Source organism: Chenopodium quinoa, unplaced genomic scaffold (genome assembly GCF_001683475.1).
Source record: "Chenopodium quinoa cultivar QQ74 unplaced genomic scaffold, ASM168347v1, whole genome shotgun sequence".
NCBI lineage: Eukaryota > Viridiplantae > Streptophyta > Magnoliopsida > Caryophyllales > Amaranthaceae > Chenopodium > Chenopodium quinoa.
Genome location: NW_018742271.1, coordinates 567,202 through 586,757, shown reverse-complemented (window position 1 = coordinate 586,757; position 19,556 = coordinate 567,202). Strand labels below are relative to the sequence as shown.

At 41.3% G+C, this 19,556-nt stretch overlaps 1 protein-coding gene across 1 annotated transcript; it reads right to left on the bottom strand.

The window, feature by feature from the left end:
* Positions 1–17,682: 17,682 nt before the first annotated feature.
* Positions 17,683–18,126, bottom strand: LOC110684248. The gene has a single exon (XM_021860669.1). The coding sequence runs from the start codon at positions 18,124–18,126 to the stop codon at positions 17,683–17,685; it is 444 nt and encodes a 147-aa protein (XP_021716361.1).
* Positions 18,127–19,556: the final 1,430 nt, after the last annotated feature.

Genomic DNA, 19,556 nt, shown 5'->3' with positions numbered 1-19,556 from the left:
TGGCATAAACACAATCAATTAAGCATGTCAATTGGGATTATTATTGGGGAATTTAAAGATCTACTTTATACATCAATCATAATCGGGCTTAGCAAGATCCCGGATTAAGGAAACTACTCACAAATCATAATTAAATCAAAAACAAGATCTAATAGAGAACACATAATTAAAGAACTATAAAATAAATAAAAGAGATGGAAAGTAAGAAATACCAAATACTTCAATTGATGATCTTGAATTCTTGAGGAACAATTAATAAAACTAGGATTAAAGATTGAAATTGCTTAAGAAAATAAAACTAGGGTTCTTGAGAGTTTTCTAGGGCTTAAGGAGAAAACTAATGAAAAACTAACTGTCTAAAAGTTAATTACAAAAGGGTATTTATACCCCCAAAAGATAATATTTCGGAAAAATAAGAAAATACGCGTTCTTGAGCTTTGCCCGGTCTGACCGGGCGGACCTCGCCCGATCGGGCGGAGGAAGGCTGCGTAAAATACGACAGTTTTCCTTCTTTGCCCGGTCTGACCGGGCGAACCTCGCCCGGTCGGGCGCGCGTAACACGTTTCCAAAATTGCATCTCATAACTTGATTTCTTCATCGCCCGGTCTGACCGGGCGAAGCCTGCCCGATCGGGCGCGCGTTGCACCGTTCAGAATTGGGCTTCTTCCTGTGAACTCCTCATTGCCCGGTCTGCCCGGGCAAGCCATGCCCGGTCGGGCATTCCACATAAATTGCAGTTCTTGGCTATCAACTCTTCCGAATCTACTAAAAACACGTCCAATTGCCTAGAAACGCTTCATATTCCTGAAAAGCTTACTAAAACAATCGAATACACTAAAGAAGAGATTGTTAGCAAGAAATAGCTCCGTAGAGCTCAAAACCATGTAAAATCATGCAATCAAACCGGGGAAAACCATTGTATAAAAACACGTATATCAAATTCCCCCAAGCTAAACCTTTGCTTGTCCCTAAGCAAAGCAATGAATAAATAAATCAATACTTCACCCCAAAAGTAACTCAAATCAATAAATACGATTAAAGGTAAACTCGACAGTTATGCATCAAAGTCAACCAATCAAATCCATCTAACTACTCATCCTGTCTGACAATGGTCAAATAGAGCAAACCACAAGAGCATATAGAATTCAAGACTAGTGTTCACACACTCAACTCTCATTTATGTGGCGAGTAAAAGATATACTCGGTCGCTCTCCATCCAACTCCTTTAAATGTGAACAATGCCCTCCCAAGCTCACGCACTCGTGTGTTTTAAGAAAACAAGCACTCAACCTAGCAGTCGACTCGAAATATATCAAATCATTCTTTGCATTGGAAAACAACTAATTTCACATTCACACAACTCTATGCACAAAGGTCAGAAGGTCTTCAAAGCTTGTAATGTAAGGCTAGGGTAAAAGGTGGGAAATATTTGGGAAAATGTAAGAGTAAAGCTATGCTTAAGGGAGCCAAAATCCTAATAAATAAAACCAAGGTCAAAACAAATTAATGACCAAATCATCTCCAACACAACTCAGCTCTACCAAAAATTCACCAAACATCCCAATTATATTAAAAATTTCCAACACTTAAAATTTCACTCATATATACAAAATATAAAATTATAGAACTTGAGTAAACAAACAAACTTTGAACTCTCTTTTTTTTTCTTGAGCAGCCTTCAATTAGAACACTTGAACATTGAAACAATTTTTTTTTCCTTTGCTCTTTCTTTTTCTTTTCTCTCACATTGGAATTTTTTTTTTTTTTTCTTTGCACAATAAATTTTCAATTTTTTTTTCTTTTTTTCAATCCACAACAATAAGAACAAATAAGAAACTTCTCAAATCCACCCAAAATTGTGCAAATTACATGCACACTACAACTCCCTCGCCTCACTCACTATTAGCTCCCCCAAGCTAAGCTTGGGACTAGTAACCAATGGGGCTTAAATAGGCTTGTAATGTGGCAAAATAAACAATAAAAGGGCACAAGCAACAACATGGGTAGCAAGAAGGGAACAAATGTATCTAATATCGTCTGAAGGCCACCTAGAGGAACAAATGCCTTCGTCCTCCTCAATGTGCATATTAATGAGTCATGCAAACATTACTCAAAGTTATAAACCAATACTCAACTTCATTGACATACCAGGAACTAACACACATTCCTAACCAAATCAACTAGTCAAGCACTATATTCACAAGTAGTTGGGCAAAATTGACTCATGGTAAGACATCCAAGCAATCAAACATCAAATCATGGCTAACCTATCCACAATACTCGTCATCATATACCAAGAATTAAAACAATTTTCATGAATGGGGCACAGGGAAGCATGATTTATTATTCATTGGATCGTATTTTTGTATTTTTTTTTTTTTTTAAGAAGAAAACAACTAAAATAACTACACTAAAATAAAACAAGAAAGATAAGAGAGATAAGGAGAGAGAATACCAACATGTACGAAGTAACTCCCCCAAGCTAAACGCGGCAATGGCCTCATTGCAGCTTAAGGAGAGCATAGCAATCTCGACGGCTCCTCAAAAGGAAGCGGAGGGGCCATCATCATCACCACCAACATCATCATCATCAACATCATCATCATCAACATCATCATCATCAACACCATCATCCTCGACACCAGCTGTGCCACTGCCACCTGCCATATCTCCCGCACCGGGAAAGTGATACCAAGAAGGATGGGGACCATCCCTCGGGATATACCCTTGCCTTTCGGCGCGAGAGCTCGATGAACCGCTGCTTTTGGTTTGGGAATTCCGGAACGAAAACCACGTGTGGGTACCCGGTTACACTTTCCAAGTCCAATTGTGGTTGTTGTTGGGGTGTGCTTCTCGTTCTTTTCCTTTGAGACATCTTCAAAAGCTCGAAATTATGTGAGTGGTGAGATAGCCTGGGGTTTTCTTGAGGTTGAACAAAGAGGAGGGACGGAGTTGCAGAAATATTTTGCAAAAAAAAAAAAAAAAAAAAAAAAAAAAAAAAAAAAAAAAAAAAAAAAAAAAAAAAAAAAAAAAAAAATTGGGTTTGTATGGTGAATTTGAGGGATTTGATTGTTGAATCTTGATGAAATTGGATGGGAGATGAAGTTAGGGTTTTAGAATTGGGGATTTTTAGAGAGAGAAAGAGTAGAGGGTATGAGAGTTTGAGGAATGGGAATGAGAGAAGATGCTGAAATCCTAATATAAACCCGCAGGATTCCATCGCGCCCGATCGGGCGCTCTTTGCCCGGTCTGACCGGGCGAAGAAGACTGGACTTCAATTCCTTTTTTTTTTTTTTTTTTTTTTTTTTTTTTTTTTCAGATTCTGCTACTCGCGCCCGATCGGGCGGGCTTTGCCCGGTCTGATCGGGCGGAGAGAAGCTTAGCTTCATACTCTTCTTTTTGGCTCTCTGTTTCTCGCGCCCGATCGGGCGGAATTTGCCCGGTCTGACCGGGCGAAGAGCAAAAACGCGATAACTCGATCTTTGACTGCTCTCTTGACATCCCACTTCGTGCTTAGCTTGATACTCTCTGTAAAACAGCATAACACAGACATAAACTGAAAGATAAAGTATAAAATATTAAGGAAAATAGAAAAAAGAATCGGGTTGCCTCCCGCAAGCGCTTGTTTAGAAGGTCATTAGCTTGACCGTATTCATCCTCATTGAGTTTGTGGCGGGGAAGAGAATGTGATATCTGACTTCTCTTCAATAGGATCTCCCGCTCGATAGTGCTTCACCCTTTGTCCGTTGACTTTGAAGGTGCCCCCGGTGTTGTTCCATAATTCAATGGTGCCATAAGGATATGCTTTGTAGACCGTGAAAGGGCCCGACCATCTTGACCTGAGTTTCCCTGGAAATAGTTTCAACCTTGAATTGAATAGAAGGACTTGATCTCCTTCTTTGAATTCTCTTCTTATGAGGCCCTTGTCGTGCCACCTTTTTGTTTTCTCCTTATAAAGCTTTGAACTCTCATAGGCTTCGAGGCGGAGCTCATCTAGCTCATTCAACTGCAATAGCCTCTTCTCTCCCGCGGCCTTAGCGTCAAAGTTCAGGCTTTTGATGGCCCAAAATGCTCGATGTTCTAGCTCGACGGGTAAGTGACAAGCTTTTCCGTATACAAGTCTGTACGGGGTTGTACCTATTGGAGTTTTGTAAGCTGTTCGGTAAGCCCAAAGTGCATCATCAATTTTGTCAGCCCAATCCTTTCTCGTTCTTGCAACTGTTTTCTCTAGGATGGACTTTATCTCTCGATTTGATACCTCTACTTGGCCACTGGTTTGGGGGTGATAGCCAATTCCAAGTTTGTGCTGCACTCCATATTTCTTCAACATTGCTTCGAATCGGCTCTCCATGAAGTGTGTTCCCCTGTCACTAATCAACACACGTGGGATACCAAATCTATTGAAAATGTTTTTCTTGAAGAATTTACTTACCACACGGGCATCATTGCTTGGTGTAGCAATGGCCTCAACCCATTTTGACACGTAGTCAACGGCTACCAAAATGTATCGATTCCCCTTAGAGGAAGAGAAAGGGCCCATGAAATCTATCCCCCACACATCAAACAACTCGACCTCGAGTATGTTGTTGAGTGGCATTTCGTTCCTCTTGGAAATATTTCCCGTTCGTTGACAACGGTCACAGGCCTTGACATAGGAGTACACATCCTTAAACATAGTGGGCCAGTAAAATCCGCATTGTAGGATCTTTGCAGTTGTTTTCGAGGGGCCTGCATGTCCACCACAAGGTAAGTCATGGCAATGAGAAATTATATTGCTTACCTCACTTTCGGGAATGCACCGTCTGATCACTGCATCGGCACATAGTTTGTACAAGAAAGGGTCTTCCCAAAAGTGTCGGTGTGCCTCATAAAGGAATTTCTTCCTTTGTTGATAGGAGTAACCGTGAGGCATTGTACCTGTAGAAAGATAGTTAGCTAAATCAGCATACCAAGGAGATTCAACCTGTAAAAGAGCTAACAAACGCTCAACGGGAAAAGAGTCATCAAATGGGAGGTTATCCTCATCCTCCTCATCAAGGAGGAGGCGAGAGAGATGGTCTGCGACGACATTCTCTGTCCCCTTCGTATCTCTGATCTCTATATCATAATCCTGCAATTGGAGGATCCATCTAATCAACCGCGGCTTGGCATTGCTCTTGCTCATCAGATATTTCAATGCCGCATGATCTGTATGGATAATCACTTTCGACCCAACTAAATAAGAATGAAACTTATCTATTGCATATATGACAGCTAGCATCTCTTTTTCAGTAGTTGCATAATTCATTTGAGCAGGGCTAAGAGTTTTACTAGAGTAATATATAGCATGCAATTTCTTATCCTTTCGTTGCCCCAGGACGGCCCCTATCGCATAATCACTAGCATCGCACATGATTTCAAAGGGTAGGGCCCAATCCGGGGGTTGTATAACAGGAGCAGAGGTTAAGGCTTCCTTCAACCTGTTAAAAGCTTCAAGACAAGCATCATTAAAATCAAATTGGGCGTCCTTAGCTAACAGTTCAGTTAAGGGTCTAGCAATTTTTGAAAAATCCTTGATAAACCTGCGATAAAAACCTGCATGGCCAAGGAAACTTCGTACTCCTTTCACAGAATTTGGAGGGGGAAGTTTCTGTATTACCTCTACTTTGGCTTTGTCCACCTCAATCCCTTTGTTTGAAACTACATGGCCTAAAACGATTCCCTGTTGTACCATAAAATGGCACTTCTCCCAGTTCAATATCAGATTGACATCCTGGCATCTATGGAGCACCTTTGTTAGATTTTCAAGACAAATATCGAAAGATGAACCATAAACAGAAAAATCATCCATAAAAACTTCCATAGAATTTTCTATGAGACCTGAGAAAATAGCCATCATACACCGTTGGAACGTGGCTGGGGCATTACACAGTCCAAATGGCATTCTGCGATATGCGAAGGTGCCATATGGACATGTGAATGTAGTCTTTTCCTGATCACAAGGGCGGATGGGGATTTGAAAAAAACCGGAATATCCATCCAAGTAACAGAAAAAGGAATGGTTAGCCAATCGTTCGAGCATTTGATCAATGAAAGGCAAGGGGAAATGATCTTTACGGGTGGCTTTATTTAATTTTCTGTAATCAATGCACATCCGCCACCCTGTAACAGTTCTTGTGGCAACAGGCTCGCCTTTGTCATTCTTGACAACTGTCATACCTCCTTTCTTTGGTACTACTTGTACAGGACTAACCCACTTACTATCTGAGATAGGGTAGATTATTCCTGCAGCAAGCAATTTGAGAACCTCTTTCTTGACTACCTCCATCATAGTTGGGTTTAGTCTTCTTTGAGGTTCTCTAGAGGAGGCATGATCGTCCTCAAGAATGATCTTATGCATACAAAAAGAGGGATTAATACCCTTGATATCATCAATGGTATACCCAATAACATTTCTATATTTTCTTAAAACAGCGAGAAGTTTCTCTAATTCAATGTTATTAAGCTCAGCATTAACAATAACAGGGTATGTATTTTTGGGACCAAGATATGCATATTTAAGATTAGATGGAAGGGGTTTCAACTCTACCTCGGGAGGCGTTGAACTCTCCCCAACACTCGATGTACTAAGGACTTCCTTGACTGGAGCGATGATTGGATTAGCTTTTGCGTCTTCTAGTAGCCTCGTGTACTCCCTTACTTCCCAATCTTCATCATGGATACTTCCTATCAACACCGTTTCAAGAGCATCTTCCTTTTTGATCAGGGGAAGTTGTTCTTGTTGTAGATCATCGAGGACATCCACTTGACAAATAGTCTCACCCATAGACGGATTTCCCATAGCATTCAGTAATGAATACTCCATTTTCTCATCCCCTACTTCAAATGTTATTTTCCCATTCTTCATGTCAATAATTGCACCTGCAGTAGCTAAGAATGGTCTACCAAGAATAATAGGGACATGGGCATCTTCTTCCATTTCCATAACAACAAAATCACATGGAATAAAGAATTTACCAACTCGCAATGGAACATCTTCAAGTATACCGAGGGGAAATTTAACTGACCTGTCTGCAAGTTGCAGAGATATCCTTGTAGGCTTTAGCTCACCCATTTGAAGCTTTTCGCAGATGGAGAGCGGCATAAGGCTTACACTTGCACCAAGATCGCATAGCGCTCTATTGATCTCTATATCTCCCAGCTTCACTGGGATTGAATAGCTGCCTGGATCACCTAGTTTCTTAGGAAGAGTGTTTTGCAGAATGGCACTACATTCTGCAGTTAGAGAAACAGTAGCATTCTCTGCAAGCTTTTTCTTGTTAGATAGCATGTCTTTCAAAAACTTTGCATAAGAAGGCATTTCAGAAATTGCATCCAAGAACGGTATATTAATGTGAAGTTTCTTAAGGATGTCTAGAAATTTACCGTACTTTTTCTCTAACTTAGCCTGGGCTAACCTCTGTGGAAAAGGGACGCTTGGAATGTATTCCCGTGGCTTTTCTTGAACATCATTCCTTGGAATTGGGCTGTCTGGATCTCGCGCCCGGTCGGGCAGTGATTGCCCGGTCTGACCGGGCGAAGAAGAGCTGCTTATGTTCTTTTGTTTGTCTGGAATTTCTTCGTGCGCCCGATCGGGCGGACTTTGCCCGGTCTGACCGGGCGAAGAAGAAATTCGCACATTCCCCTGTTTTTCGTCGACTGCTTCTCGCGCCCGATCGGGCGGACCTTGCCCGGTCTGACCGGGCGAAGAAGAATTTTGCAAAATCCCCTGTTTTTCGTCGACTGCTTCAATATCTATCGTTGATGGTTCCCTTACGGGAAGGCCTTCCAACTGTTTTCCACTCCTTAAAATTACAGCATTCATGTGCCCCTTTTGTGGTTGCTCTGTTTGGCCAGGAAACGTACCCGGTGTTTTTGAAGATTGGCCGACTTGATGAGCAAGTTGGCTTATTTGATTTTCCATGAGCTTATTCTGGGCTTGTAACTGTTGGATGGAATTATTTGTGGTGTTGATGAAGTTCTCCATCATTAGTTCGAGATTGGATTTTTGAGGGGGTGGTTGCATGGGTTGCATGGGTTGTTGTACTAGGGGTGGTCTTGGTTGGAAACCAGGTGGATTATAATTGTTGTTTCGAGGTGGGGGCGGAGGTGGATTTTGCTGAGCTTGGGTGTTTTTGTATGAGAAGTTTGGGTGATTCTTCCAACCTTCATTATAAGTATTAGAATGGGGATCGTATGGTCTTTTAGGGTTGGAATTGTAGAAGGCATTGGCTTCCTCAATTGATACCTCATTCGAATTTCGTGGGCAATTAGGTGCGATGTGACCTTGAGTATTACACATTTGACAAGTTTCTAGCACATTATTGGAAGATCCAGTTTGTAGTCTATCGAACTTGCTTGAAAGTGCCTGCACAGAACTAGTTAAAAGAGTTAGAGCATCAACATCTAATTTACCTCCTTTCTTGACATTATTTCGGCCGCCTGGGTGATAGTTGTCATTGGCTGACATCTTCTCAACCAGCTCCTTTGCTTCGGTTGGATTTTTAGTTAGAAGGGAGCCTCCAGATGCGGCGTCGATATAGATCCGGAACTCATGGGTTAGACCATTATAGAATGTTTGGATTAACATCCATTCAGGTATGCCATGATGGGGGCACTGTCTCTGTAACCTCTTGAATCTCCTCCATGCGTCATATAAGGATTCTTCATCTGATTGCCTGAAAGTGGATAGCTCGTTCCTTAATCTTGCAGTCTTTTCTTGTCCCAAGAACTTGACCAGAAAAGCTTTTACTAGTTTATCCCATGTATCAAAGGAACCAGAACCCTCATCTCTTAACCATTCCTTCGCCCTATCCCGTAATGAGAATGGAAAAAGGCGAAGTCTAAGAGCATCATCTGTAACACCATTCAGCTTCATAGTGTCACACTTTTCCAAGAAACCATCTATATGATTCACTGGGCAATCAAGAGGTGTGCCAGCAAATGAATCATTGGATATGAATTGAATAAATTGCGGTTTCAATTCAAAATTCTGAGCGGTGATAGGTGGTCTAATAATGCTAGAAAGGAGTCCGGTTGTTGTGTCAGGGATACCGTACTCCAAAAGAGACTTTGTTGCTTGGTCTTCCATATTTCTGTTACCTGCTCTTCTTCTACCTCTTCGTCTTCTTGCAGTCGCTTCAATTTCTGAATCGAGAGGCACTAAGTCGTCTGACCCTGAGTGACGTGTTTGCATACAACAAAGAACTAGGCAAAGAACATCAAAAACACAGGAGACAATAGCCGAAGCAACAAACAACGCTTAGTATAAACGAATCACGAAAAATCAATATGAAACCGTTAGTCCCCGGCAACGGCGCCAAAATTTGATAGGCTTATCGCGTACCTAACAAAAATAACCTAACTATTCCTTCTAACTGTGTAGTAGGGCAAGTAAGGATCGAATCCCAAGAGACTATGGTTCATTCAATTAATCAGACTCAATTAATCACTAAGCACGTGACCAATCAATAATGGATGATAATAATCAACTAATTTATTAAATAACACAATTAACTAGAGGAAATATTAATCAATAAACTAAAGCATCCAAGATCAAGCATCACCACGATTATGATTGATAAACTAATAAATCTACCCCCAATATATAAATCAATTGACAAGAAGAAAAGCAATCCCTAATAATAATACCAAAGGTCTCTTCCGAGTTATCAATGGCTTCCCAAATTAACTATCAAGCCTACTTCCGTGGAATCAAGCGAATAAGGGACATTAAACACCATGCCTAGATTCCTAATTATTCAATCATCTACTTCCGTGATGATCTTCAAACCCTTAATTGAAATAACCTAATCCCGTTAATACCCAACTTCCGTTGCAATAAGAACAAAGGGATGATAACAATACTAATTATCCCTAATCTAGTATTGGCATAAACACAATCAATTAAGCATGTCAATTGGGATTATTATTGGGGAATTTAAAGATCTACTTTATACATCAATCATAATCGGGCTTAGCAAGATCCCGGATTAAGGAAACTACTCACAAATCATAATTAAATCAAAAACAAGATCTAATAGAGAACACATAATTAAAGAACTATAAAATAAATAAAAGAGATGGAAAGTAAGAAATACCAAATACTTCAATTGATGATCTTGAATTCTTGAGGAACAATTAATAAAACTAGGATTAAAGATTGAAATTGCTTAAGAAAATAAAACTAGGGTTCTTGAGAGTTTTCTAGGGCTTAAGGAGAAAACTAATGAAAAACTAACTGTCTAAAAGTTAATTACAAAAAGGGTATTTATACCCCCAAAAGATAATATTTCGGAAAAATAAGAAAATACGCGTTCTTGAGCTTTGCCCGGTCTGACCGGGCGGACCTCGCCCGATCGGGCGGAGGAAGGCTGCGTAAAATACGACAGTTTTCCTTCTTTGCCCGGTCTGACCGGGCGAACCTCGCCCGGTCGGGCGCGCGTAACACGTTTCCAAAATTGCATCTCATAACTTGATTTCTTCATCGCCCGGTCTGACCGGGCGAAGCCTGCCCGATCGGGCGCGCGTTGCACCGTTCAGAATTGGGCTTCTTCCTGTGAACTCCTCATTGCCCGGTCTGCCCGGGCAAGCCATGCCCGGTCGGGCATTCCACATAAATTGCAGTTCTTGGCTATCAACTCTACCGAATCTACTAAAAACACGTCCAATTGCCTAGAAACGCTTCATATTCCTGAAAAGCTTACTAAAACAATCGAATACACTAAAGAAGAGATTGTTAGCAAGAAATAGCTCCGTAGAGCTCAAAACCATGTAAAATCATGCAATCAAACCGGGGAAAACCATTGTATAAAACACGTATATCAGGCACGTCCGTGCCAAACTCTGCACGTCCGTGCACTCGAAGACAGAACAGATTGCCAATCTGCCAGGAATCTGCACGTCCGTGCCAAAATCTGCACGTCCGTGCAGATTCAGCCTGCTCAGCAATACGACGGTTTCTCTAAAAAAAAATAAAAAAATAAAATAAAAAAATTATAATAGCAAAGACCCCCCCCCCATACTCACAATTCTCACTCCTCTTTCACACTCAAATTCTCCTTCCTCCTCCATACTCCATACTTCATACTACTCCTTCAAACTCCATACTTCCTATTTCTCACCCTTCAAACTCCATTTTTCACTTAAATCCCAACTCTAAACTACAAATTTCACTCCTCTTTCAACATTCTTCACAAATTACTACCCCTTTTCACCATCAAAACCCCAAAGTACCAAAATTTTCTCAAACCCTAACTTTCAAAATTGATTTGGGGGTTTCTTGAATTTTGATTCTTTAAGCAAATTGGGTGAACAAGGACCATCAATCAACAACAAGGAGTACTAGAAAGGTTCATTTGCGGGTTCTACACCCACGATATTCTCGGTATAATCTTTCTAATCTCAAGTTCTTCCCTTGTAGTTTAAATGCTTGTTGGTTGATTTTATGAGTAGTAATAGTTGAAATTGTTGACATTTTGTTAAGTAATTGTGATTGTAGATAGTTTAGTAGTATAAAAAAAAAAAAAAAAAAATTTGCGTGAATTGAGAGCATTGAAATTTTGGTTGGTGATAGGTTTGTGTGAGTATGGATGCTTTTGGTGTTGGATTGTTGATTTGTTGTTGGTAAATTGTGCACATTGACAATTTTGGTGTTTGATTGTTTGAATTGATAAGATCATTGTTGGTAATTTTCAATTTTTGGGCTTGTTCTTGTTGTGTGTTGGTTAGGTGGAAGACTTAGAGCCTTGTGTGTTCAAATACTTGTTCATTAGGTGTTGTGCTTGCTTGAAGTGTTCTAAAAAAATTTTGATCATGTCAAGAAGAAACCAACCAAGAAACACCTCATCCGCTAGGCTTAGAAACCCTCCACCACCATCAACCGTCGAACCACCACAAGTAGACACCCTAGGTATTGTCTTTAATAATTCGGATTTCATGGACAACTACCTAAGAATTAGTAGGAGAAGAATTCGGCCAACGAAATTTTACAACCATGAAGTAGCCGAAGCCTTAGGTGTAGAGAATGATGTGAGGCAACTTTTTTTTTCAAACTGGTGTCCCAAATTGGTTAGAAATGCATGCTAACACCTATAAACGGCTTACCTTAGAATTCCTCTCCTCACTATATGTCCACCGAGATAACCGCAACAACCCCCGTTACCTGACCTTCCAATTGATGAACACCCATCACAAGATGACCATAGAACAAGTGAACCAAGCATTTGGGTGGCCAACGGATGGCAAATTCGGACCTAAGGATAAGCCTTCCCGAAAGCATAACCCGGGATCTTTTTGGAGGAAAATCACCGGCCTATTTACTAGAGACCCTAGGACCGACAAGGCCACGGCCATAGTGCACCCCGCCTTTAGACTATCCCAGCGCCTAATAGCTAATACTATTTTTGCTAGGGGAGATAGTTCGGGTGTAGTTTCTAACCGTGAGTTGCTTTTTCTTTGGCACTTGAGTGAGGGTGACGAGAGGTTGAACTTAGGGGCTTGGCTTGTAGACCACCTAGATGATGTATCCTCGGGGAGTGGAGTGATAACAATTGGGGGGATGATCACTATTATTGCTGCTTTTCTCGATCTTAATTTTGCAGATTTGGAAATCATTCCCGGCCCAACGACACTCGACATCCGCTCCCTCAAGGCTATGCATTGGTTGGAGGAAGATGAAGAGGGTAGGACCTACACGTGGATGGTAAGTAGGCGCCCCTATGCAACTTTGCCAAATCCGGAAGCCACGGTTATTTACAACCCCGAGAATTGGGTCTTTGAGCCGGATTTTGAGTGGATTCCGGGTGGAGAAGATGACCAACCCCAAGGCGGTGAGGAACAATTCCAACAACAACAGCAACAACATCATCAACAATTTCAACAACATCAACATCATCAACAATTTCAACAACATCAACATCATCAACAATTTCAGCAACAACAATTTCATCAACAACACGAGTTCCAACAAAGGGACCAAGAGGGTTACCAAGATCAAGGTGTGGGTGAAAATAACCCATACCTCTCTTTTGAGCAGCAAGTAGCCAACATGAATGCGAATTTTGCCCGCATGACCACCGAATTCGAGACCTTAAGGAAATCAAACGAAGATATGAGGACTTCTTTTGACAACATGAGAACAAGTTTCGAAGGTCTTAGATCGGAGTTGGGCGATTTCCGCACTATGTACTGGCATCTCTACCCAGGGGGCTCAAGCTCCCAAGGGGGCCCGAACCAATGAGTTAGTTTCTTCCTTCCCTTCTCTTTGTGCTTGCATTGCTTTAACATTGGGGACAATGTTTATGATAGCTTGGGGGGGAGTGTTCTCTCATGTGTCATTGGTTCGTGTTGTGTTTTCGTGTTTCCATGATTGAGTTTGCATGTTGGTTTTTCCCATTCTCTTCTTCCCTAACATCCAAATCCTTTAAATCCAATTTGCTCCCTTTGAAATCCAATACCCTAAATCCAAATTTATTATCTTGTGAATACCTCTCTTATCTTTTCATTTAGATGTATAGTTTTTTTTTATTATTATTATTTTTATGCTTAGTTTAGCTAGCCTAATGCTGTAATTTTTCATTTCTTACTCAAAAAAAAAAAAAAAATTGATAGGCCGTCGTCGAGCCTACCAAAGATAATAATTCCTATCTTGGTCTCACTAACAATAGTAAGGGTAAGAAAGGGTCGAACCCAAGAAAGGCGTTGAATCAACCACCGAGTACTACCGTTTAAATAAGCTAAACGAATTCTAAATTGGGTTGGTTTTGAGTAACTTCTTCTAACACAATTCAACTAAGCTAAGAGGAGGTTAACAATATTTAGAGGAATCTAGGGCTTGGGTTATACCACTCAACTTCATCACAAATCACAGTTAGCATGCAACAATCAAGGCAAATTAATGGGATAAATTAAGGGAAGTCATCTAAAGCACCCAACTACTCTCTCAAGCTAGAGGGATTACTTGAATCATGAATACAACCTACTCTCGTGGTTACATAGCATAAAACAAGTGTTAAAGCATAATCACGATGACATAAACATTCCCTTGACCGGTAATCCCTATTCTCATGGCATTTCGGGTCAATCAAGCATAAGGGAGCTAACTCAAGTTCATCTCTCGATCCTTCGTTGAGAAAGCTTGGATAAATAGTTCTAGCAATGGCCATATACAAGAACTAAGCAATTAAACCACTTAAGCTCAACTAATTAACATCCCACAACAACCAAATTAGCACATGCAACAAGTAATTAGCGACTACGTTGAGGGTTTTGCCCAAACCCTAGAATTTAGACTACTCACAATCCATGGGGGTTAAAGCAATTAAAGATTTCAAGAAATTCATGAACAAGTTCAAACTAAGGATTAAGCTAATTAACAATCCAAAACATGCAAGAACTAGAAAATAATTAACAACAAAGTAAAGAGAAGTAGAAAAGATGAGTAAGAAATGGTTACTATGAAGCTTCAAGGTGAGCAACAATGGTGGATTTTGTCTTCTACAATGATTGAATTTGAATAATTCCAAGCTAATAATTGAGAACTAACTAATGATTTGAGAATTTAATGTTCTAAGACTACAAACTAAGAGGAAAGCTCTAAAAAACTGCATCCCCCGTACAAATGAGCTCTAAAGGGGTATTTATATGACCCCCAAATAAAAAGGACGGAGAAAACAAGGAAGAAGTTCGACTGCAGGTCTGCACGGACGTGCCAGATTCGGCACGGACGTGCAAGCATAAGCACGGTCGTGCCAGATTCGGCACGGACGTGCAGAGGGGGCAGAATTGAGGCAGAACGTACTGCTAAGAATCGAGCAGTTCCGCACGGACGTGCAGATATTGGCACGGACGTGCAGCTACATCTGCACGGACGTGCTTAATTTGGCACGTCCGTGCAGGCCTTGGCAGAATGTTCTGAGTTTCTGGAGCACTCCTGCACGGACGTGCAACCACTTTTTAGCCAATACTAAACTCAGAACAGTTCGAATAGTGGCCGGTTTAACTACCGGGCTGAATGTCTCATCACAGTCCACACCAATTTCTTGCGACCTGCCATCACATACAAAACCAGCTTTGTGCCTTTCAAAGTCACCATTAGACTTGTATTTATGTTTAAATAGCCACATACAATTAACAACATTCACCCCCGCAGTTCTAGGCACCAAATCCCATGTCCCTGTTTTGGTCATTTAAAGGTTGTTTATATGATTTTGGAAGAGGTGATTTAATGTAAGGGGGTCCCGATTTTTGTACGGGGAGGTTGCAATATTTCGGGTTTGGCTTAAATATGCCCCGCTGACTGCGGGTTATAGGTGGGGACGGAGGTGGTGGCCGAGTAGGTTGTAGGGGAGGAATGCCACGCATAGGTGGTGGGGAATAGGTAGGTGGCGAGGATGGGCTGGTTGTGTTTGGAGATAAGGGGGAGCTAAGGTGGGGCGGACTGAGCTGGCCCAAAAGTGGGGAAGGGGGCTCACTGATTGGGCCACTGAGGATCCAGCGCGCGCTGGCCCAGTAGGCAAGGGAGAGGGGTGAGCTGGCGGGTTTGGGCCAGGGGAGGGAGATGGGGAAGTTGGGCCAGGTGAGGGCTGACGAGGTTGGGCCAGAGGAGTGAGAGGGTTGGGTTGATGAGGAGCTGGGCCTGCTGGTTGTAGTTTATTTCGGAGGTAGGGATGAGAAAGAAGAGGGGATTGGTCATCAAACCCAAGGAACTCATAATCCTTTAATTTGAAAGGAGCTAAATTTTTATATGGAAAGGTAGACTCGTCGAAAACCACATGACGAGAAATAATAATTTTATTAGTTGAAAGATCAAGACACTTGTAACCACGATGATTAGAGGGGTATCCTAAAACTACACAAGGGGTAGATTTAGGAGCAAGCTTGTGAGGAGCCGTGGCGGCCAAGTTTGGGAAACATAGACGTCCAAAAACCCGAAGATGATCATAAGATGGGTTAGTGCGGAAGAGAGCCTGTGCCGGGGTCAAGTTATTTAAGGACTTGGTTGGCAAAATATTTAAGAGATATGTAGCGGACTCTAAGGCATGAACCCAATAAGAGGGGGGTAGGGATGCATGGAATAGTAAAGTGCGATTGACATTGTTAATAGTGCGGATCATTCTTTCAGCTTTACCATTTTGGGAAGAAGTGTGAGGGCATGAGAATCTGAAAATCATACCATTTTCTATATAAATTTTTTTAAAAGGGTCATTGTCGAATTCTCGACCATGGTCACTTTGAAAGGATTTTATAGGCCGTTCAAACTGAGTTAAAACATATTGTCTAAATATGAGAAAGCTTTGGTAGGCTTGAGATTTAGATGCTAAAGGAATAGCCCAAACATAATGAGTAAAATCATCAAGAAGCACTAGGTAATATTTGTGACCATTACTACTACGAATAGGAGATGTCCACAAATCGGCATGTATAATATCAAAAGCACAATAAGTATTACTATTCGAAAGAGAAAAGGGAAGTCTAACATGTTTCCCTAATTGACAAGAAATGCAAACATTGGAGTCTAGCTCCTTATTATAACTAATAAAATTATTATTTTTAAGGTAGCTTATAGAAGCTGTTCCCGGGTGTCCTAGGCGCTCGTGCCAAGTGGTAGGAGCGACAGTGGTGAGGGACGTGGCAAGGCATGTGCTTGGATCAGTATTAGTGATAGGATAAAGATCCCCCGAACAATTGCATCTGGTGATTACCCTCCCCGTTCGAAGGTCCTTCACAGAAAAACCATTAGGATCAAATTCAATAGAAACTGAATTGTCAGAGGTAAATTTACGGACTGAAATAAGGTTTTTAATAATTTGAGGGGCAAGGAGGACATCTTTAAGGGCAAGAGATTTATTTGGGAATTTATAATGACCATAACCAGTAATTGAAATGCGATGACCATTTCCTACTAAAATATGATTATTAGTGCTTAATTGAAACAAGGGAAGAAGATTACCGGAAGTATGGGTCATGTGAGAAGTAGCTCCCGAATCCATATACCATCCATTATCCAGTGGGAACAATCCAGGTGTTGAGTAAGCACTACCGAGCTCCGTTGGGGTCATGGGCTGACCGTACATAGGAGAACCACTGTAATAAGCCTGCTGATGTTGAGTTTGAGCACTGGGCCTATGCTGAACATGGCCCATAATTGGAAAGGGGGCTGGTGGAGTTGCCCATTCAGGCCACGAATACCGTTGATTGGGCCAAGTGCCCTGTTGGGCCCAACCTTAACCAATCGGTCCAGAAGGTTGCTGAGAAGTAGGGGCTAGCGAGGGTTGGGATTGTTGCTGCTGTCCACCCCGAGCTTGGCCTCCTTGGCCACCACGCGCCTGGCTGCGCCCCCTGCCGCTACCGGCCTTACCCCCGCCGCGCCCACGACCTCCGCCACCACGTCCTCCGCCGGGTGCAGCTGGTTGTTGTTGGGCGGATTCAGATGATGCGGAGCTTTGTTGCTGTGCGACAAAGGATGAAGGGGGGTTGCTGTGATCGGTGTTTCGCCGCGATTCTTCGAGAAGAAGACGAGAACGGGCCGTATTAAAAGAGGGTGGTGGGTCAGTTTGGGCAATCATAGTTGCAACGGTGTCTTAATCCGTTTTATTAAGACCGGCGACGAGACGGAGCACCAATTTCTGATCAGAGATGGGCTGGTCGACGTTCGCTAATTGGTCAGAACGCGGTGGCGTTAGGGTAGGCGTCAAGAAGAATTGCGTTCAGTTGAGTTTTAAGGTACACCGCCCGCGTACTCTTGTTATCCTGAAATATGTCCTTGATACGGTCCCAAGTCTGTTGAGCAGTAGACTTACGACCAAGAATAGTCTCAAGAAGATCCTTCGATATGGTGCCGTAGATCCATTGTTTGACGATCGCGTCAAGTCGATTCCATAAAGTTTCAGAAATATTGGAAGGACGAGGTGTTTTGGGGTCAATGTGATCTAGAACTTCATATGCACAAACATGATTTTCAAACAATTCTACCCAGCTTGAATATTGAACCTTATCATAGTCTAGGGTTAGTGGGATTGAATTCTTGATGTTCGTTACTGTGAGGGCAGGATGAAACTCAAGGGATGAAGGTGGCGGTGGTGACGAATTGTCGTCATCCTTAGCCATTGATGTGAGGCGGTGATCGAATCAGGGAAAAAGTGGAAGCAGAAAAATTAAAAAATTGGATCTAAAACCTAAAGTTGTGATACCATGTTGGATATCGGGAAAACTCCTCAATCTGGAGTGTGTACCATTGATCAAATATATAGAGTTTACAACTCTAGGATAAGGACTCCTAGATATGATAAACATACAAAATATACATTAAATATATTCTATACTTGTGACAAATATTATCCTAAATATAATATCTATCATGATAGAGTATAAAACATATTTCTGGGCCTCAATCATAAGCTTAAGCTTTTGGTTGAGTTGGTCCACTAACATGGTATCGGAGCCAGTGTGACACAAAGGTCACAGGTTCGAATCTCATCCGCCCCTCCTTCAAAGTGGAATTGATTCGCACCAGGTATGGTTGGGCCTGTGTTGCATCCACATTTCAAGTCCAAAGGGCCTTTCATGTGAGGGGGAGTGATAGAGTATAAAACATATTTCTGGGCCTCAACCATAAGCTTAAGCTTTTGGTTGAGTTGGTCCACTAACAAACTCCTCATACACTACATCTCTCTCGGCATCTGAGCAATTTTTAACGCATGTCTGCAATATACGTGATGAGATATGAGAGCCAGCAATTTTTGGTATTTTACCCTTCATTTTCTGCAATGCCTCAAAAACGAACTTTGATCTCTCTTCTTTGGAAATATTACGACGCCTCATCTTCTCCCATAATAGTGCTAGCTCTTGTTCAAGGGTAATATCATACATATATTTTTCGATAACACATATCTCTAACAGTAACCTAACGATGAAGACTCTAGGAAATTTCAAGGAAAGTCAAAGAAGATAGGAGAAGAATTCTCCTACAAGAACTAATCGAGTTTCCTAACAGGAACATGGAGGTAACAAGTTGAGAACTTCAACTTGGTCTGCATTGAAGACATCTAGTTTCACAACAACTTGGCCTGCGAAGTTCCAGTTGAGACCTGGAAATCAAGTGACATCAGGAACTTAATCCTGGACTGCGTGAATCCCAAGAATCCTATAATACAATATATTGACGAGGCAATTTAGTTTTGTTAAGTTTTTACTCTTTAAGAGTTGCTGACTTGCTGTAAATATGTTTGGCAGGTTTACACATGAGATTTATTAGAAACATGACAAAAGCTTGACAAGCTTAAAATAGGAAAGTTCAAAAAGATAAATTTTTATGAAAATATTTTTTTTGAAGATTTTATTTCATAAAAATTGATTGTATCAAAATATATTATTCTTTTGATAAGATTATCTTTGATAAGTTTTTCTAAAAAGATTTTCTTCTAAAAGATTTACATAAAACCATGTTTTGAGATTTTGGTAAAATAACAAAATTACCTTTTAAAAACCCTACTTTCTATAAGAGCTAGTCTTGTATAAATTGTAGAAATCTCATTTCA

Coding starts and splice junctions, on each gene's coding strand:
- LOC110684248 (XM_021860669.1), bottom strand. CDS start 18,126: ATGGCTAAGGATGACGACAATTCGTCACCACCGCCACCTTCATCCCTT.